General features: G+C 51.6%; 1 protein-coding gene across 1 annotated transcript in view; it reads left to right on the top strand.

The window, feature by feature from the left end:
- The window catches only part of PLXNA4 (plexin A4), a 591498-nt gene that overhangs the window by 481097 nt on the left and 88529 nt on the right, over positions 1 to 21872 (top strand). Inside the window, 5 exon segments of the mRNA XM_047695300.1 lie at positions 3083 to 3183; positions 15195 to 15318; positions 16023 to 16176; positions 17446 to 17545; positions 19926 to 20036. Of these exon segments, the coding sequence (XP_047551256.1) occupies positions 3083 to 3183; positions 15195 to 15318; positions 16023 to 16176; positions 17446 to 17545; positions 19926 to 20036 (590 nt within the window).

The following is a 21872-nucleotide window of genomic DNA, read 5'->3' as shown; positions in this document are numbered from 1 at the left end:
AGCAGAGAAAAAGACAGGCCTGTTAGAGTGGCTGGTGACAGCGTTAAATAAGTCCAGGAAGCAGGGCTACCCCAGAGTTTCTTCCCAGAGATGAAGCAATGACTGGTTTAGGGGCAGACATCGCAGTTCAAGGAGAAAACGGCATGATCAAGGTGCTAAAGAAGAAAAATTCTTCTGGCCTGTGATAACTCCCGGTGGAGCTCTGGGCCGGGGAAGCCCGTCTGAGCAGGTTCCTGTGATGTGGCAGAGAGGGAATGGGGCCGCGCGATGAAGAATGGGGGATTAATGACAAAGATGACAATAATAACCGTCGCCCGCCATGTGCTCCTGCGTTTACAGAGGAAATTCGCGCCTGCCGGGTCATCTGTGCTCTGGGAAACCCTGTGAACGGGGAGGGGTGGGGGGGATTCTGTGTCCCCGTTTAGAGTCCATGGAAAATGAGACTCAGGACCTCGTTGCTGGTAAACGGGCAGAGCCAGGATTGGAACCCAGCTCTGTGGGCTCCCACCCTCTTTCCAACAGAACTAAAATCATGCTCATTTAAGAGTGGGAGAGGGAGGGTTTTACAATTCTAGGTATTGGCGCTACTTAATACCAGTTGCGAGATATTTTTAGAAATCTGAATGCAAAGCCTTTTGAGAACATCAAGGTCGCCAAGCAGCTGGCACACCCCGGAGCCCCATGGCACATGAGTCCAAGGCAGATTATAGATGTCAATGGGAGAAACTGGGGAGGATATTAATTAAGTTTAGACCAAGAAAATGCTTTTGATTGAACAAGCCATGATTTTCTCCTTAAGCCCATGCAAAATATGGAGTGCTAGACAAGCAGCTGTAACATATGAAAACATTATTATGTACTCCTGTTACCAACTTCCACCACCGAGGGTCCCTTTTATTACTCTTTCCCCTCCAGGCATCATGTTTTCAAAGATTTTTGCCCGCTAAACAAACTGCATTTATTAAGTAATGATATATTTCCTATTTTTAATATGTGGCATACATCACTGAGTATGCATACGAAAAAGAAAACAGCAACAACCCAATTTCCATTAGGCTTTCGGAACTATTGAAAATAGCTTGTGGACCTTATTACCGCTTCTGAATTCCTGGGAGTCCGGGTACTTGGGGCTGGGAGTCACTATTTACATGCTTACAGGACCAGCATGTCTGTGCCCACTTATAGGGTAGGGACAGAAATGAAAGAGGCCTTAGGAATAGGGTAAGTTCCTGGCTGTGTGTAGAGCCAGCAGGGTAATTTGTGCAAAACTGATTGTCAGAATTAATTGCAAAAATGGGAAAGTCGCATATGGGCAGAGCTGAGGCCTGGTCCATGCAGATTACACAAGCAGTAAGAACAGGAAAGATGAAATCCCACACGTGCACAAAGACATCCAAGAATGTGGAGAGAGGGTCACAAAGGCCAAGGGCAAAACAACAAGAAGGGGAGCCGGAGGCCAGCAGGTAACCAGGAAGAAGTGAGATTGCAAGGTGGTCATTAGGAAGGCTCCGCATGCGCTCGAGGAAACAAAACAAGACAAAAAAGGTACGTAAAGGGAAGGAGAAAAGGAAGCGAGATCATATGAGGCTGGGAATTAATTATTAATTAATTCCAAAAGACGGTTTCAAGACTAATTGAGCAGACCTTGGTGCCAGTTCGCCTGTGCATGAGTTACAAGTAGCTCCTGCCAAGTGTACAGAATTCTACGGAGGCAGACGCCCCTCGCAGCAGCAGGGGGAACCAGCCTGTGCCTTGGCTCACGAGGCACAGAAGCACAGTCCGGTCCGAGTGGTTTGTACATCTCTGTGCCTGTTGTCTGATGGCGAAAAACTAAAAAGGACGGCCACATCAGATTCTCTTAGCGCAAGCTGAAAGATTGGGTAAGAAACCTTCTGCAGAGATACAATGGTGCCCCAAACAGAAGAAGATGATTAAAAAACAAAACAAAACAAAAAACTTTTTGTAAAGAAGAAACTGGCAACATAGAAAATAAAGACCAAGGCTATTGAAAGAAAATTAAAATTCTGTGTGATGCTGGGTATCGTGATCAAGTACCTTTTATGTATTGGGCCCTGAGAAGTCCTGTGAAAAGACATCATCCAGGAAAGCTACGTTGGAGAACAAAGACACGCACAAGATTTTTTGGAGCCTGCAGGAGACGGAAGCATTTGGGCTGAGCAGAAGTGTCATGTGGAACATTTTACATTAACAAGTGGCTGGTGAGGGCGAGTATAAGGCTTTGGGGTTGGAGAGGAAGCCTCTAGTCATGAAAAGGGTGTGGGTAGGGGGAGAAGTAGCAACAGCTCTTCTATGAAAACCCCAGAGTGAAAAACTTTTAAAGGCAGTTGGCCAACAGCAGGAGGAAGATTGTGGACAGCTTAAGAGCTACAACGTGAGTTCAAAGGCACGGGGAATGAGAAAGAGAAGGGTCTTGGACTCGCTTTCTTACATGGTCTCTGGGACCACACAGATGTTAAAAAACAAACGAACATAAAGGAGGGAAACTGGAAGGAAGACAGATCACCTTATAGCAAAAAAGGAAGGAAGGAAGGATAGGGGGAGGGAGGGAGGGAGGAAGGAAGGGAGGCAAGAGGGTGGGAGGGAGGAGAAAGAAAGAGGGGAAGGGAAAGGAAAGGGAGGAAGGAAGAAAGGGAGGGGAGGGAGGGAGGGAAGGAGGAAGGAAGGAAGGAAGGAAGGAAGGAAGGAGAAACAAGAAAAAGAATTTACATTTGGGATTATTACCTTGATAAGAAGTAAATGTAGAGTATTTTGGGGTTCTGACGGTGGGAAAGTTTAAATGTACACAATATAAATATCTTCTATAACAATTTAATATGAACTCTAAGGAGGTTATAGGCAGAGACTTCTAAGAAAGTAACAAGTGTTCATCTCCCCTGGATGCTTTCGTGGCCACCTGCTCAAATATAATCACTCAAGGCCCCTTTCTGTTCTGGGGCCCTGGGCCTCTCCATGTTCCTACATTGATTCGGGTGGTTTATCCGATAGAATAGCATCTCTCCCCAGTGAACTACTGGGTTTTCTGCAAAACCCCAATCACCCTTCTCTTGTCCTCCTATCCTAGCTCACCAGAGTCCCTGTGGAGTCCTGTGGTCAGTATCGGAGTTGCAGCGAGTGTCTGGGCTCTGGCGACCCCCACTGCGGCTGGTGTGTGCTCCACAACACGTGAGTACCACTGGGCAGCTTCCTCCTGCCTCCCACTTCCCCCGACATTCTCCTCCTCCTCCTCGCCTTTTCTGTCACCACTCTCCTTCCCTTTGATCTCTGTTCTCTCCCTGCCTTTTCTTACTCTTCCTTTTTCTGTACCCTTTGCAAATCGTACCCCCTTCTTTGTTCCGACTTCACCTTAAATTGTCAGATTCCCATAAGAAATATACAGACATGTCAGCCTGGGAATGATGATGAGTCAGGATATGGAATCATGCGGGTAATTGCACACTGGCGGGCCAGAGGGAGAATTCTTGGACATTTCTGATGATGACTTGGCTGCAGACTGATGTTCCAGGACTAAATACCAAGGAAAAAATTCCCTCAATTTTTTTCTCAAGGCTCACGTGGGCCGCAAAATCATGTGCGAGATATGGATTCCCCACTTAGTGATTTGACAACAACAGAAGATACTCTTCCATATCTACCCAGAACCTTCTGGCATTTGAGGTGGACATTTCGAGTGTGTAGCACCCAAGAACCGTCCCTCTTTGTCAGTACACCCATCTGGCTGTCAGAGGACAATGGGCCTGGGCTCACTAGACCAATGAACCCCTGTCCCAAGTGCCAGACACTCCCCCTGTGTGCTTCTTGGTGCCTGTTCCATGGTATTCTCCAGAAGAGGGAAGGAGGCAACAGTATACAGTGGAGGTAGATGTAGCCTGAGATGTGATTGAGGGCTGGTGTGCAGGGTACAGACAAGCAACCCAGACATGTGGGGAGAGCTGAAAGCCCTCCTTTGGGGCTTGGGGATCAGAAGACCCTTGGCGTTGCTGACTAGAGAAGCCAACAATAGTTGGGCCCCCCACTCAGGGGGAATTTGTATCCAGTTAAACTGTTGTTGCTGGAACCCCAGGCTTCTAGTCAGCACCTGAAGCTGACTTGCTACCAGTTGGACACAGTGTTACACACTAAGGAGAAGGACTTTAGTCTCCCTGCTGAGAGCCTGACTGTATGTGACCAAGGACATTTTCCAGGTGTTTTCAGCTCTAAGAAGGAGGGAGCGGGATCTTGCCCCCATGCAGGGAATGCTTCTGAAAGTGAGAAATGTCCTCTTAAATTCTAGCACATTCTCCCCAAGGGCACAGTCACCCACCCGTCCCTGGGGACAAGTTCACACATAATGAGTCCCTGAGCTCCTTGAACTCCCTTAGGCATATTATGGTGGGAAAACTTGAGACCCATTGACCCGGATAACTGAGAGATTACTGGGAAGTGGGGGTGGGGGATGGGCACAAGAGTGTGTATGGAACCAGGAAGCAGTAGAACCCACGAGTGGCCAACAGGACAGAGTGGGAGAAACTGCATTCAGAGATCAGATTGTCCCCGATCAGTACAGAAGAGTTGCCTATGTGGTACTTTGCAAGTCAGAAGGGAAGTCATTTCCTTTTTCCCCCACAATGAGGTCTCTCGGGAAGGGACCATGCTCCAGACACACTGCTTCCTTGGGGACCTAGGCCACCTGGATTTCTCCTTAGCTGAGGGCAGCTCTGTAGTTCCAGGCGTGGGGCACTCACACCTTAGCATCCTCCAAGGGCAATCGGTAAAGCTGGACCCTCAGACACTGTCTGTGGGACCCAAAAACAGGTCTCCGTGTCAGCTTTGGTCCTGCCTGGAGATGCTGACCCACATAGCACTAAACCCTGGGAGGAGGAGGGACCCCTAGGCTCTGAGAAGGAAGCAGAGGGGTTGTGGGTACCCTCACATCCCATCCCTAGAGGCAAGTTAAAGAGGAAGAAGAGGAAGGACCAGAAATTACTTCCTGTGTGGTCTCAGTTTCTCCTTTGGCAACATAATGCCTGCCTCCCATCCAATGGCAGAAAACAGGGGTGGTCTGGGGCCCAAGAGAAGTCTGGGAAATTCATTAAGGAACCCATCAGCCTGCACTGGGAAGCCAGCAGCACCGCAATCAGCATGGCCTAAGGAAAACAGCCATGGACATGAACTTTGGGCATCTGCCACCAAGTCCCAATTCCACAATCCCCAGCTGGGCAGCTAGCTGGGGCAGCCGGGCTCATCTGTGGATGGGAGATGGCGATGCCTGTCTTGTGCCCCTCACCGAGTCGTTGGAGAATGAAATGAGATGGCATTGGTGAAAGTATGTCCTGACCGGTGGAGTGTCATGAGATGGAAAGCAGAGGTGGGGCAGGAATGGCCACACGGTCGGGGAAGGACAGAGAGCTCCCGGGTGCGGGTGCCCTGCCTCCAATGACTTCAGTCGACCCCCGTGGATTGTCCAGATGGCTCGACTTCAGATCCATCCTTCCCTCGCCGTGGGCATCCCAGCCTCAAACTGCCAGCCTCTGAGCCACGGCTGCTCCAGCTGGATTGCCCTCGTCTTCGTTAACCTGGTATCCCGTCTGACACTGAAGTTTGCGTATCGTATTCGTACGCATCGTGTTGGTACAGTGCTCAGTGGGCACACGTCCTCAAGAGCAAGGGCTGTACGAGGGCTTGGTCTTGGCTGCTCAGCACGGAGCTGCTGCTGCTGCTGTCGGCGGCTCACCCTTGCCCAAAACGCCGCGGCCACGGCAACAGGACTCACACCTGAACAGAGTCCCTCTTGCACATGTATTTTCTCCATGAGGCACATCATGCTCTTCTCAGGCTTAAAGGCAGTAGACAGCACTTCAACACAACGCTTGGGGGCCATTTCAAAGAACAAAGTCACTGACAAAATACATGAAAATGCAAAAAAAAAAAAAAGAAAAACCAAAAAAACAAACAAACAAACAAAGAAACAAAAAAATACCACGGCACTAAACAGACCATGAAAAGGACATTTGTTTATACGTGAACTGAAACAAGAAAGCCGAGTATCATCACCTCATTCAGCCTCTGATAGGAATGGGCAGATGTAGGAAGGCATAGTTTTCTCCATCCGGCTGCTCATATCCAGGAATGACCCAAAAGTGCCGTAAGTATCCATGTGGGGATTTTCAATAAAGGGTAACAAGAAAGGTGACTTCACCAATGTGGAATCCACAACTTAAGAGGATCGGAGCTCTGTACATCAGGAACTTAGAATCCTCGTTTATAAGGAGGAAACGAGATCCTTCTCATGCTGGTGGCAAGCAGATAACATCAAGTGATAAAGGATGTTGTAAACGTTCGAGGCCCAGCACCAGGTCAAGGGGGTGTCGTCTGAAAGCTTGAGCCTCCTGGTGCCGGGATCTGTGCAGGCATGTCTGGTAAATCTCAAGTCCTCTGGGAGGACAGAGCTCCCGAGCACCCCTGCGTCAGGACGGCCTGCTCACCCCGACACCTCCCAGCGCTAGTCGGCTAGTCACTGAGGAGGAGCGCTGGCCCACGTGGCTGGATGAAAACCAGAAGGGCCCCGGGGTCTTCTAAGATGCTGTATGTGGGAATAGGATGTTTAACATAGAGTAAGATAAGCAGAGCTTAAGTGTACACTTTGAACAGTTTTGACAAATGCAGGTAATCTTGACAGACCCAGGTAATCTACACTCCCACCAAGATAGATAAAACGTCGTGGGCGCCCGGGGCGGGGGGCTCAGTTGGCTAAGCGTCTGACTCTTGATTTCGGCTCAGGTCATGATCTCAGGGTCATGAGATCAAGCGCTACGTCTTCTCGATTCAGGCTCCACGCTCAGCAGGAGGTCAGGATCTCTCTCTCCCTATGCCTCTGTCCCTCCCCCAGCTCACATGTATTCTCTCTCCAAAATAAATAAATAAAATCTTAACAACAACAACAACAAATATATATATATACACACACACACAAAATATCCTTCATCCAGAAAGTTCTCTCATGCTCCTTCCCATTCTTTCCAGTGGGACATTGTTCCTTAATCACTTAAGTTCAGGTCAAAGCCAGACACTGCTTTTTCTGATACACTTTCCGTTTTATTTTACTTTATTTTCTTTTATTTTATTTCACTTTACTTTCTTCCCTTTTCTTTAATTTTCTTTTCTTTTCTTTTGTTTTCTTCCTTGCATTTTAAATAGATGCCCCGGACAGTTGCGGTTGGGAGGGACCCACGAGGACATGGCTGGAAAAGGCTGGGGCAGGCAGAGTCCGTGCAGAAGGTGGAGGGGGGCCGGAAGGAGCCTGCAGACACTCCCCCGGGGCACCTCTGTTTGCTGAGAAGGCAGCCTGGTGAAAACTGCTGGGGGACTTATTGCCTGTGGGAGTGCTGTGCCCCCGTACTGCTGCTCTGTACATCCTCAGTCAGTGCCAGGCACAGGGCCAGGCTCGGGGGAAACAAGGGACTGCATGAGATGGCCTTTGCCCTGAAGCTTCTTGGGAATAAGGACCCTAATCCAGGGAGGGGGCAGGGGTTGCAGACTGGACCAGAATCAGCTCATTTGGCAGGTGCCCATCATGGGCAAGCCCCAGTGCCAAGTGCTGCGAGGCCCAGCGAGCCTGACTCTCAGGAAAACCAGGACAAAGAGCCTCAGGAAGAGGGTTCCTTAGAGTGTCAAGTGTCCCTTTCCTGCCACTTTTGCCAGTTTTCCCTATGGTTGTAGGGAGTAGGAGGGTGGAAACTTTCTGGGAAGAGGAGAGCAGAAGCTGTGTGTGTGTGAGAGAGAGAGAGAGAAAAAGGAGGAGACAGAGAAGAAGGAGAGAGAAGGAGAGAGCAAGTGCATAGTTCAAGGGCAGGGCCCGTACTAACAGGTGGCTCAGGTGGCTGAAAGGGCCCTTTCTACCAGCGAGGGCACAGGTGGGATGCAGACTGAACAAGCTTAAGAAATGCTTGTGTAATTGAAACCTCCCTTTTGTTGTCTCAGAGGACGGGCCTGCTAACCCAGTAGCACAGAGCATCGCCCCTTTGTCCTCTCATGCGGTCCCTGGCCCAGCCCGAGGCTTGCTGGTTTCCGATGGCAACTGTGGTTTCAACAAGCTGGGTTTTTATTTGTCCCTGAATCCTGAGCCCGTCTTTCCAGGGCATTCATCTTGGGCCTGAGCCTACCTGTTCTGACTTAGAGAAAGGTTAAGGAAAGCCTCTGGCCCAGCCCACCTTTGCCTGTCCTGGGCCTGGAACATTCCCCCCAACCACCAGGCTTGGCACATCCCCAGGCCCTTCTCCATCTCCCCTGCCCACCCCTCTCCGCCCAGGCCCAGGCCAAGAAGCCAGTCTCGGTCTCAGCAGGTAATGGGATCCCACGGTGGACCCAACCACATCGATTGGCCCAGACGTTACCTTTCTGAAGAACGTTCATCAGCGTCACTCCTGGGAGGCTCATGTAACCCAAGACATCAACAGGGGGAAGATAAGACCAGCTTTTATGAAGTCTCTCCCTTGTCCCATGGTGACCCCTCCTCCTTGCAGATTTCTTCTGTTGGAAGAATGCCCACCGTGGGGTACTTGGCCCGGGTTACTGTGCAGTATCCACTCCTTTTCTCTTTTGTGTGGCTTCTGCCAAGATGGAGAGAGGGAAAGGGAGGGTGAGGAAAAGTACTTCTATCCTGAGCGGAAGGGAGGGGTTACAGCTCAGAACCTGCCTCTGGACAGAGCCAGCCTGGGCTCAGTTTCCTCCACGGAGAGCGACAATGGCAGGGTCACCTTGCAGCCACCCTGGAGATGAAAACAAAGGACGTGCATGAAATGCCCTCATGGTGACCTGGAGGTCACCCTGATTGCAGTGGGAGCAGAGGCTGCAGGTCTGACCCCAGGGCCTCCACCATGGACCCTGTCCCTTCCTGTCCCCACCCGACCCAGGACTGGGGGGCTGTGGCTAGGCAGCTGGAACAAAGTCTCCCTGCCTTGGACAGCTCCAACCAGCCACACCGTGGAGGCCGTGTTCAGCAGCCTGGGTCGGCACTGACCCCTGGGAAGCCTCAAAGTCTGTCCCGTAGCCACGGCTGAGTGTCCCCTGAATGAAGTACAAGCCTACCCTAAAAATGCAAGTGCTTCCTTGCTGCTTCTCAGCATATCCCAGAGCCTGGTTTTATTTTATTTTGAAGCTGTGTCAAAAGATTACTTAATACCAACCTGCAAAGGCAATGATCTCTCCGATGGCTATTTGCAGAAGGCCCACACACTCCAGAGGAACCGTTAGAATCCCGTCTGCCCAGCAGACTCTGCTGTCTACGCTCTGGTCTTCCCTGACTCTCTGCCAGCAAGTTACCAGCCCCTGGTCCAGAGGGAAGAATCCCAGACGGGTTACTGGGTACAGGCGAGTTTTTCCATCTGTGGCTCAGCAGATGCACAGCAGGGGTTAAGGAAGCTCCCTTTCCCTCTCCTCACTCCTGCCTCCCCCTCCTCCCCACATCCATGTGTATAACACATGCGTTCATGACCAAAGGATGTGAAGTCAACGATGCCATCAGCTTGTAGGAATTAGGAAAGTCCTGTGGTCCATATGAGGTCTGAGCGTCCCTCCCAGTCTCCTGACTTGGCCCCCTGCGGACAGCCTCGGGGGCTGAGCTGCCTCTGAGGTTCAAGTGCAGACGGACACACCATACACCAGCACGCACCACACTCCTCCTGGCCACGCCGCCCTGCACCAAGCCTGCTGGCCTAGAGACATTAGCAGACATGAAAGGTCCAGGCTATGGGATAACGTGTAGCCTGCAGGCTGGCTCGGATCAACCCAAGTAACCCGTGAGTGTGTTTGAGTAACAGCCAGCATCCTCCTTGTTACTGACTGGATCACGGGGAAAATAGACTAGCCTCCTACCACTTGCCTCTGCTTCCTCCTCTACCTCCTCCTCCTCTCTCTCTCTCTCCCTCCATCTCCTGCTCTCTGTCCCTCCCCCTCCCTGCAATCCTGCTCTTCTCTCCACCTCCTCTTTCCTAACCTATCCTCATCCTTAAAAGAAATAAATAGGTCCAAACCACACTCCCTACTGATGAAGAGAAGCGAGAGACGGTCCCCGCTTCCCCTTCCTGTTGGGCACCTGCTAGGTGCAATTCTTTTCTCGGAAGCAGGGAACCTCCCTGGGTCCCTTTTATGACCACCTGAGGTTTGTGTTCAATATATCATTTGTTCGAGGCTTGCAGGGGTGAAAGGAAGGCAAGGTGAGCCTCGGACCTGGCACCCAGGGCGGAGCTTGGCTCTCCCTGCAGACATGCTGGTGCAGGACCACATGGTTGCCATGTAAGCCCACATGGTTGCCATGTAAGCCCATCATCTGGACTCCTACACCTGCTGGTTCCGTGAAGTCCTGTGCCCTCCTCCTGCACCAGGGGTGGGGTCCGGGAGGCAGGGAACCCCACAGCCTCTGCTCAGGTTGGCTTTGGAGCTTTAGAGATGGCAAAAGTTTGTGAGTCCAGTTGCCGGTTCAGTCACCACCTTGCTGGTGACAAGGGAAATTGTGGTGTAGTCATGGTTTATCCAGAAACAGCCTAAATACTTAGGTCAAGGCCATGGACCCTAGAATTTCGACACAGCAGGGCTGGCCTAGTCCATGCCTTTCCTGCAGAAACCTCTTGCACACTCGCCTGCCTGGAAGGGTTCCATTCCCCATCTAGCTCACCTTCCTCCAAGCCGCACAGATGTGTCTGCCCATTTCCACAGGCTTTCCTGATGAGAACAAGGCCAATGGTACTGGCAAACCCAGTTTCTCCCCTCACCAGGGTTCCCAGATGCGGATACAGTGACCAAACAGGTGTTAGAGTGAGCATTCCTCTTAGTCCTTCTGTAAAGACCATTTGGGAAACCCCATCCCCACCCCATTTTTTCAGTCTCCTCAAATTTCAAACATAGCTCCCCACAACAGCGCCCTTCAGCCCAGACCATGACTAACGTGAGACATTAAGGATGGCTGGGGGTCAGCTATGGGCAGAAGTCGGGAGACACTCTTATATCCAAGGCTGGTGGCCCCTGCTGGAGGACCAGGGGATGGGCCAGCCCTCACCCACTCACCCCCGGCCTGGAGGCTCACCCAGGCCGCACTCAAAGCCCCAATTCCAAATTGAGATTTGCTCGCCCAGCCGGTGGCCCTGGACGTTCATATTTCTATCACTGTCCTAGGAATTAATTTCTAAAGAGCTTAATCACCACTTCTTCCCTCTCCCTCACCCCCTTCCTTCCTCCATTCCTCCCTTTTCCAATTTTCCACTTGGCTGGGAATTCTCCTGCAGGAAAAGTTCAGGCTTAGGGGAGAGCGGAGGTGGCCGCTTCATTAGAGAGGATAATCTCATTGGAACCACTGGCTTGAATAATAACCCCTCCAGGGTCCAGGCCTCTGTCCCCACGGCCTTTCAGCACCTCTGGACTGGGGCTGGAGGGTCCAACTGCAGAGAAAGCAGGATGAAGAAGGGCTGTAGGAGGAGGGGAGCAGGGCCACCCTCCAGTTCTGGGGGCCTGCCTGAGCTATCGGCTGGGGTCTGCTTCCTGCTGGCCCCTGCAGGTCTGTGTAGGGGGAGGGGTGGCGAGGGTGGTGGCATGGGTAACTGTCTGAAGATCCCAGGTCACCTAGAGTGTATTGTTGAACCTGCTTGGCAGATGGGTGAAACAGGACCTTCCTTCAGCTCCAGGGTCCTCCCGCAGCCGAATAAAAGGAAATACTATAAGAAGCATCTGGAAAATGCTATAAGAAGCATCTGGAGACCCATTGAAGGAAACATCTAAGCCATCACCCCCGCACACCCCCCAAAAGTCATGCATGAATCCTTTGCACACTTGCCAGCTCTTGCCTGGGCTAATGAGAAATCACAATCCTGGAAGAGTAGGGGGCCATTACCCTGACAGACCTGGTAAGGACTCAGAAGGGATCTGTCCTTCCCCCTCCATTATCCTATCACATCTAAGGTCAGTGGTCTGTGCGTTAGGACATTTGCAGCCTCCACCCTCATGGGCCCTGAGGAAAAGTCGAAATGTCAAAACATCCCTGACACTGACCTTAAACTTGACTTTCCACTAAGAGAGCTGAGTAGTCAATACCCTTTGACAGCTGGTAAGAAAGCAGAGCTCCAAGCAAACCAGACCACTTTTTCCCTTTTTCCTCCCTCCTGGCCTCTGGGGTCCCCATCCCTCATTAGGAGGAAAACTGCTGGAACCATCTCTGTCTTTCTGTTTCTGGTTTGCCCCATGGGCCAGTCTGAAAACACTTGCTTCTGTGTCAGCTGTAGTTCGGGAAGGCATTGCATGAGGAAGGCAGAGCAGGGATGGGATCATAATACTGGTGGACGTTTATTGAAGGCTCATTGCCTGCGAGCTATGCCCTGTTCTAAATACTTTACTTATATAACCTCATTTCATTCTCCATAATAATCCTATGTGGTAGATGCTATTTTTGTCCCCATTTTGTAGAAGAGAAAGTTGAGGCATCAAGAGGTTAAGTAATTTGCCAAAAATTACACGGTTAGATGGGATGTTTCAGATTGTAAGCTACAGGTGGCTTTCTTGGTAAGACCTAAACCTGGGGGAGGGGGATGACGATATTTGGTTCAGGGGCTCTCAAATTTGGGGAGCCATGGAAAAATGCAACCACATGAACCTTGGAAGCAGCAAACCATGCAGGTAGACCTCATCTTGAGATCCCCCCAGCCAAGTGCCTTTGGACCCCTGCAAGAGAGGTGGGGTCCTTTCTTCCTCATCTGGATTTCTATTTGGCAGGTTAAGTTTGGCCTGGATGCAGGTTCATTTTTCTCTCTTTGTAATTTAATCAAAGACATTTTTCAGACCTTCTGATTGCTCTTGGAAATCAGAACTTCAAAGTTGGGGAGTCAGTGAATAATTTAAGCCTGTACCAGCTCTCTGGGTCTACCGTTAATGGGAGTAATAACACTATTAATAGCGATGTCAGTGCAGACACCCTGGAAAAGTCCATAACATTAGCTTAATGGCTGGAGGTAATGAAGTCCTCACAGAGGAGCTAGCCTGGTAAATTAACTTCCAGGACTTTTAGGCAGATGCCCTTGTGGCCATGGTCTGCTAGAGCAGTCAGGGAGTGCCCGGGAGGTGACCACATTCGTGTCTGACCCTTCACTCTCAGGATTCCTAGAAGGATCCTAGAGAAGTCACAAGTTGCAATGATATTTGAGTGCATCCTTGTGGCAGGCAAAAATAGCAATTAGCCTGGAGACGAAGCTTGAAGGGAAATTTTGACATCGCCTCAAGCCACATGAAGAGAACATCAAGATGGTAGAGAAATGGGTCTAGTCTGTAGTAAGGTGGTCTGACCCTTGCTTCTTGGTCTCGAAGCTTTGGGGAGGTACAGCGCAGCGGTCACAGGCAGAAGCTCCAGGGTTCATCTGTGTTCAAATACTGGTTCTCTCTGGTTAGCTGGTGACCTTGGGCAATTAGCTAATTGCCAAGTGACCTTGACTTACCCACCCTTTCTTCAGTTTCCTGGTCTATAAATTGGGTTTTTCAATGGTACTTGCCTCACGACATTGTTGAGAGACGTTGACATGAACCATAAACCTCTTAAACCATGGCGCCTACAAAGGGCTCCGTGGCCAGCAGCTGTGAGTGTATTACTCAGAATTGTTTTCTAGTTTCTCGTTACACATTCAGTTTACTCTGTGGCCATCCTTTCTGTCCCTGGGTCTCCTCTTCTGCATTTAGTCCACACTTTCGGTGACTTCTCCTTCATTTGCTGAATTCTCCCCTGACTCTCACCGTTAGGCTGTCCCTCCCACTGAAGCCAAAGGTATCTTCTTCTGCTGTGGTGTTCCACTGTGCCCAGTCACTGCAAGAGAGGCTCAGGATGTCCTGGAGCCTCTCTTCCCTCATCTCTAGCCCCACGCTTCACCTGTCTGCTTCTCAAGGTAGATGCTCCCTCCCCAGCATCCACTCCCCATGCGGGCTCCACATGACATCCTGGCCTTTCTGGTTCATACTTAACTTCTTGCCGATGCTCATTCCTGTTCCCTTCCAGTCCCCAACACCCTCCTTCCTCTGAACTCTCTTCTCTTTAACCAGCTGATCAGCCACTCAGGAATGATCTCCCTGCTGCCCCAGCTTACCCCAGCCTGTCTCTCTGAAGACCCTGCTTCCCTTGCCCCCATAGCAGAATCAGGGGTCCGCAGTTTCCAAATCACAGCAGCTCAGTGAAGGTCCGCATGCCCATGGTTTATCTGACTTGGATTAAACGCTACTCCCTAAAGCTCAGATAGGTGTGTGCAGGGAACCCCCACTGGAAGGCAGGGATGGCCTGACCCCGGGGTCAGAGAGCTTAAGCACCTTCCCCATGCACGCTGTGCACATTTGGGTGAAGGGCTGTGATTCTCAGGTGCATGTAAGCCACATCACTTAGGCCTGTGAGTTCCCAGGTCGCCCTGGATGGCGTCCACATGTGACACAGTGTACTTTGAACGACACAGCTGCTAAGCGTCCACTCTGCTCCTTTGATCCTTCCTTCCCTTCCCCCAACCCACATTTGTCTTCTGTCTGCTGGACAGGAGGTATGCAGGGGATCTCAAAATAAGTCAGGCAGGGTCTCTTCTTTGGAGCTCACACCTGGTAGGGGGTACCCATAATTATCGTATAGTCAGAGAAGTTCTAGACAATAAGAAACCCCCAGATATCCTTCCTTTGCCTTGGCTGGTGGAGGGGAGAGATTGCAGGTGCATAATGGCTGACCCATGTCTGGAAGGGTAGGTGGAAGTTGGACAGAGGAAATGGGCAGGGAGGGTTGGTCTGGAGGGTGGCACAAGGTGAGGAAATCTGCAAGAGTATATTGTATATATATTGCAAGAACGATATATATATAGTGCGAGAGCAGTTCTCAGTTTGCCTAAGTGGGGAGGAGGGCTGAGGATGAGTGGGGAGGTAGAACAGTGACTCTGCTACTCTTTATGGGAAAGAGGAGTACTGGAGGGATCTTTGGGATGACCCTTGAGTCTCTGCATTTGGCAACAAGGGATTAGACTTGCTAAATTCAGCCATGGTCGGGGAGGACCAGACTGGAAGAAGGAGGCAGAAAGGTCAGTCCTGGACACATTGAATTTGGACATGTCCTGGGAGCTGCTGGCAGGGCCTGACCTCCGTCTCGGCCCCTTGCTGGAGGAAGTGGCCATCTCCTGAGTCACTCGTCAATCTGTCCCTCCCAGGTGTACCCGGAAGGAGCGCTGTGAGCGGTCCAGAGAGCCCCGCAGGTTTGCCTCTGAGATGAAGCAGTGCGTCCGGCTGACCGTCCATCCCAGCAACATCTCTGTTTCCCAGTACAATGTCCTGGTAAGGGCAGGGGGATCTGGGTCCAGGGACGCTGCAGAACCCTCTCCCCACTGAAGCCCACCAAGGCCCCTCAGGAGAGCTGGGCCCCACCTGACCAGCCTTGCTGCTCGAGAGCAGCGTTAGAGGATGCGTCCCTGGAGAGGGAAGAGGGGAGCAGGCACAGGGATATGGGGCAAAGGCTTTCTGCACCATGGGTAGAAAGACAGGGAAAAGTGTGATACCAAGCAGGATCGAAAGGGTGACCAAGAGAGGGAGGGTGTTGGGAAGGACGTCTTTGTCTATGGGAAGAATGTATGCAGAGGGGGAAAGGGGCAGGATGGCTCCCGTGTCCATGCATTGGGCGCTTGGTGATTGGTTTGCCATTTTTCCAAAACTGCGGACAATCAAGAGGAGCTTGACCACAAGACCTCAGTCCTGCCAGCCTTTCTTTCTACAGACTCATCCCCTAAGCACTCCAGTTTCCTGGGGCCAAATCCGTTCATATGTAATGAAGGTTCCTCTGTGTCTGTACCTTTGCACCCCACTGCCTTGTCTCTATGTCTTGTGAACAACTGGCTCTCTTCTCTATGTTAATATCGCCTCCTATTTTCCCTCTTTCTTTCTCTCTGATCTCTCTTGCTCTCCCTCTTTCTTTCTTTTCTCCACGTCCTCCCTTTCCCCACTTCACTCTCTTCCTCTCTCTCCCCTTGCCCCGCTGTTCACAGCTGGTCCTAGAGACATACAATGTCCCGGAGCTGTCAGCTGGTGTCAACTGCACCTTTGAGGACCTGTCAGAGACGGATGGGCTGGTGGTGGGCAATCAGATCCAGTGCTACTCCCCAGCAGCCAAGGAGGTACCCCAGATAATCACCGAGAACGGTGAGTGGTCCCCGGAGGCAAAGCTGGGTGGCATGTCCTTCCCCCCCACCCTGATGAGAACTCGGGACAGGCATGGGGGTATTGAGGGAGCCCACAGGCAGGGGACAGCCAGAAGAGGGGTGCATCGGTGGGTATGATATGGAAGTAGGGGATGGAGTGTCTTTTCACTGCTCTTACAAATGGCTGTTGAAACCAGGTGAGCTTCCTGGAGGCAGTGTCATCCTAGGTGAGGAGAAGCTGCAAAGAGAGTGCAGAGAGGGCAAGGCCAGGACAGCATCAGAATGTGCTGGCTGGGTTCAGAGATGGTCCTGGAGCCTGAGGGGGCAGGCATGGAGGGGCCGTGGGGGAGCGGAAGCTGGTCAGGAGCAGGGGTGGGGGTGCCAGGGCCCATCTGGCTCCTTACCCTGCCTGCACGGCTGGGTCTCTGATCTCGGGCCATTGCTTGCCATCCCCACCCTGCCGTGCCTTCCCAGAGCTGCAAGTTCACGGCCAGCTGCACTGGGAGGAACGGGGTGGAAAGAGGCCCAACACTGCTGAGACACAGGCCCAGCCTGGGCAGATTGATTCCATGTTGGCGCTCCCATTTGGGCTTGTCACATTTGTTCCGAGCTGATTGATTAATGAGACTCTCGGGGAAGGCACAGAACAAGCCTGGAAGTGGGGGCCTGGGGTCAGGGCTGTGAATTAAACATGGGCTCCAGCTCCTCCCTGGTGCCAGCTGAGGACTGGGGGGACAGCCGCCAGGATGGAGCCCTGAGCCCCTGCCCAGAGGTGGGGATGTCAACCTAGAGTGTCTCCTTACCGAGATGAGGAATGACCTTAGGCGTGCGCCACACGCACGTTTACACAAGACCTTGTGCGTGGCCTGCAGCAGTGTTACAAAGAGCCTACGCATTCTTCCTGGTACCTAATCAGTGTGTGTGTGTGTGTGTGTGTGTGTGTGTGTGTGTGTGTGTGTAATTCTGGGAGTCTGACCTGGACACCCGGCATGGGAGCCTGTCACAGTGGGCAGACAGGAGAGAAGCTGCTGAGCATGGGAGGGGTGGGTGCCAGCAACACAGCGTGCACAGAGGAATGGACCAGAAGCGCCCTCTGCAGATGCTCTGAGGGCTGTCCTGGGATGGGACCCAGCTGAATCAGAGTCCTGCCAGGGCTGAAAGCACCCCTGGGGTGGCAGGTTCCCCCTTCCCAGGATGCATCACTCTCAGGGGGACCCTCACAAGGAGTCTTGGCCTCCCGTTGAACTTTGTGGTTGACTCCACCCCACAGGGGACCACCATGTCGTCCAGCTGCAGCTCAAGTCGAAGGAGACGGGCATGACCTTTGCCAGCACTAGCTTTGTCTTCTACAATTGCAGCGTCCACAATTCGTAAGTGGCCCCCAGCCTCACTCAGCTAGCTCCCTGTTCCCGGGGGTCAAGGTTCATCCAGAGATGGAAGGTGCCAGCACTTTTGGCAAGGAGTGGCCATCTAGAGGTCCTGTAGGGAGAAGGGGACAAGAAAGGCCCCTCCTATGGTACCCACAGGGTTAAGGGGAAGAGGCAGGAATGACCAGAGTAAGAACCACTGGTGTAGGACCTCCGAATCCGTAGCCCATACATCTTAACTGGCATCAATCTGTCTAACCCGATGTGGTTCCCACCATCTGCAGAGAAAGATGGTGCCCCTCACCTGAAGAACAGAGGAGCCAGCACCCTGGGTAACAAGAGGGGTCTAAGGAGGGAGAGGAGCCCCCACGGGTGTCCAGGCCAAGCACCAAAGGGTCAGCCCTCCCCAGTCCCCTGTGGGCTAGCTCAGTACTCAGACTACAGAGGATCAGAGTGGGGCCCAAAGGCACATGCTGGTGGACTCCAGCTGCAGCCCGGGCCCTGTCTGAAGCGTCCAAGGGAAGGCATGGGGACCAGAGTCTTGGGCTCTGGAGTCAGACCAGATGGAAACTTAACCATTCATGTCCCAGTGTCCTCTGTCCATGGGGGAAATTGTAGTCCTCCTTCCAAGAATGTCACCCAAATATTTCACCACTGACATGGCTGGGGCCCTTCCGGGCATAGCCCCAGTTGGCTGGTCACTGCCCCTGGTCGCTGCCTGTGCTCATCAGCCCCGCTTGGTGCACAAGACAGCTGTGAGGACTAGAAGAGCCACCACAAGCACAGCATTTAGAACCACTGTCTGGGCATGGCTCATGTTTTTGCTGTTATTATATGATTATCTCCTCTCTAAAATGATGGATTTGGACCAGACTGAGAAGGTACGAGCCAGAGAAACCTTTCTTCAACCAAAACTAGGTGTAGAAGCCCAATATACCAAACAGATGCAAGGAGGAGCTACTCTGTATGAGGGTTGGGAAGTCCTGGGTCCGCGCTGTCCTGAAACCCCACACATCTATCTCCTTGTCTCCTACAAAACTCATGGAACCCACATGAGTTCCACAGAACATCACTGGAAAACCAGAGGACCTGATCTCATAAAGCCCTGCTTGTTTTAAATGCTATTCTGCTTTCCTCTCCCTATAGAACAAGCTAGTTAACATAACCAAAGACACTTCTGGGCTCTAGGCTGGTGGAACGTTAAGTCTACCTATCTGGTTATGGCAGGTGTGAGTCCAGCACTTGGCTATCTCTGGGGCTCCAAGGAAGAGGTAGTCAGGCCTTCCAGCCAAAAACAAGTTGCATCGACGCCAGAATTCTCTTCCTGATTCTTGCCACGGAGGTGCCCGTGGCTTTACCACTTGGTGGCCTCTTCCCTTGCTCCCCTTTTGTCCCTCTAGGAAAGCAGAATAGACAGATAAAATCATGTGTGAGGTTTCCAGGCAGTCCAGAAAATAATTTTAAGCATCTACCAGATATAAGAAGTGTCATTAGACAAGAAGGGGAAGTAGGACTCAGAGACCCAAGCTGTGCTTCCAGAAGTCATGGCCATGTAGACTAGTGGATGAACTGGGCAGTGAGTAAGTAAAATATGATACAGCAAGACCAGGATGGTCCCAGAGACATAAACAGAGTGGTTAATGGGATAATGGCCCAGGGTGACCAACTCTCCATTGGTCAAAGAAGGAAGAAGAGATGGGCGGGTGAGGGAAGGGGAAGTGGTACCCCCACGGAGAAAGACAGCGTGGGGAGAGCACAGCTTGTTCCCGGCTGAAGCAGCAAACACATGTGGAGACAGTGGGCCTGGACATCATGAAGGGCTCAGCCTGCAGGGCAAGGCATTTGGGTTTTACCCTCTGGAAGACGGAACCATGCTGGGTTTTAAGCAGGAAGAAGCTCTTATAATGTTACCCTTTGTTTCTTGAGGGTGGAGTGTAGAAGCAGGATTGCTGGCTCAGTGTAGTGGGAGAGCAGCCTGGAACCTTCCTCTGCTGGGGTGGGTCCATATGGGTCCTTGACAGTGAGATCCATGAGTCAATTGGAATTCAACCTCGATTCTTTCTCAGCACTAAATGTGTGGGCCCCTCTACTCTAGACCTCATTGTCCCCTAGTTCAACACAAGAAGGCACCATCCTGTGGAGATGGAGTGTGGTGGATTAGGCCATTGGGGATCAATGTTTTCACCTACCTGAGTGAGAGGGAGAGGCCCCAGATCTGGGCATCCTGAGAACTTGAAGCTGAAAGGGACAGATTTGTATCAGATCTGCTCTTCCTGAGGTTGGAAGGTGGTTTAAAAAATATTTAGCTAGACCCAGGTGTCTTAGTCCCTCTGCTTGGGTTCACCAAGGCTCGTATTTGTGCCTGTTCCTCCTCTGTGCACAGGTGCCTGTCCTGCGTTGAGAGCCCATACCGATGCCACTGGTGCAAATACGGACGTCTGTACCCATGACCCCAGACTTGCTCCTTCCAGGAAGGCCGAGTCAAGCTGCCTGAGGTAGGTCCCGGCACCGAGCATGGTGAGTTGCTTCTTGCTGTGAGCATGGGCACAAGAGGCAGGCCTGCCCTTAAGAAGAGGGAAAACAAAGGTAAATCCTACAGGACTTGCTTCTGCCCCAAGCCTGACTCCTTAAGGTGACGCCACATGAAGCAGTAAAGGTGCAAGCCCTGCGCTGGGGCCAGTGGGCTCTGGTCAGTCCTGGAGGGGTCAGCTATAGGCAAAGGTACATTCTAGGTAACTTTAGCCATGAAGACCCTCCACATGCCAGGTGAGTTCTGGAACAATTTCAGAGAGATGGGCCGTGTGTGTGTGTGGATAGAAATAATTACAAGTACACCAGCAAGACTATGTATAGACTCCTTGCTGTCTCTCAGAGCATATCTGAGATCAACCTGGACAAGTGGAGTAACAGGACAAGAGAAATAAAGAAAGAAAGAAAGAAAAAGGAAAGAAGAAAGAAAGAAGAGAAGAAAGAAAGAAAGAAAGAAAAGAAAAGAAAGAAAGGCAGAAAGAAAGGGAGGAAAGAAAGAAGTTAACTTATCAACCAGAGTGGTGGTTTCCTCATGTGGTTCCCAGATCAGTGAGCTCAGCATCACCTGTGAACTTGTTGGAAACTCAAAGTTACCACCCCACCCCCAGACCAACTGGATGAGAAACTCTGAGGCTGGGCTTGGTAGTTGGCGGTTCTATAGCACGGTCCCATTTGGGAATCACTAGAGTTGGCTAATGGCTAAGAAGCTGTGTTGTTATTCTCGCCTAATCTTACTCTTATCCTTTCTTGGTTGTTGTCCTTTGTTTTGTTTTGTTTTGTTTTGTTTTGAGAGAAAGAAGGAGTGGGGCATGGAGGAGAGATAGGGGGAGGGAGAGAGAGAATCTCAAGCAGACTCCCGGCTAAGTGCAGAGCCCAACAAGGGGCTGGATCTCATGACCCTGAGGTCATGACCTGAGCTGAAACCAAGAGTCGGATGCTTAACGGACTGAGCCTCCCCCCCACCCACCGTCCCCTGCCCCTGGGCGCACCTATTCTTATCCTTAAACACTATTCATCATCATCATAGAAATACTCTATGCCCTCTGTTGCTGCCTTTCTTAGGATGTGAATTTCTGGGCCCGGACCTCAACGATAATGGATTTAAAAATACTTTGGAAAAGTCTGCTGTTGTTCAGCCATTATGGTGCTTACGTGACTCCATCCATTAGGCCAGTAGGACTGAACAGAGTGGTTGCTCTAGAAAGTGGTTATTTAAAATAGAAAGATACACACACACACACACACACACACCCAGTGTTGGTTAGACCCCACTGACTGCGGGAGCAGAGCGCAGCCTGGCCCAACACTCTCTCCATCAACACTGGACCAAGACAGTTTCCAGCATCTTCACCCCCCTTCCCCAGCCTTGGGTGTACCTTCCAGCCCTTCCCATACCCAGCCAGGTGCCATGACTGTGTGGCAAACCCCATAGCTATGACAGTTGAGCGTGGGTCCTGGTGCAGGAAGCATGAAAGCTGTTTGGGGGACAGGAGGGGAACGGTGAGAACAGAGAGGCCCATCACAGTGCCCTTGTCCCTTCTCCCTGACTCTACTCCCGTGGGAAACCCTGGCTTTGGCCAAACCTTAATGGCAGGGAGGGAAGCTATCTTGTGTCTGAGGCTGAAAGGGAAGGGGGTGTACTTCCCACTACCAACACCTGCTGCGTGGGGCTCTGTCAGCCCACAGGGACAGTGACTGAGCTGTGCCTGGCAATGAGAAAACCCAACCTCTATATCCCACCTTCCTGGCTCTGATGGCTGAGCAGGAGGTCTACAGGAAGAGGGTGGACAGGGCAATTGAT

The sequence above is a fragment of the Lutra lutra genome, chromosome 11, assembly GCF_902655055.1.
Source record: "Lutra lutra chromosome 11, mLutLut1.2, whole genome shotgun sequence".
NCBI lineage: Eukaryota > Metazoa > Chordata > Mammalia > Carnivora > Mustelidae > Lutra > Lutra lutra.
Note: the sequence above shows the minus strand (reverse complement) of the source record. Positions and strands in the feature narration are given on the sequence as shown.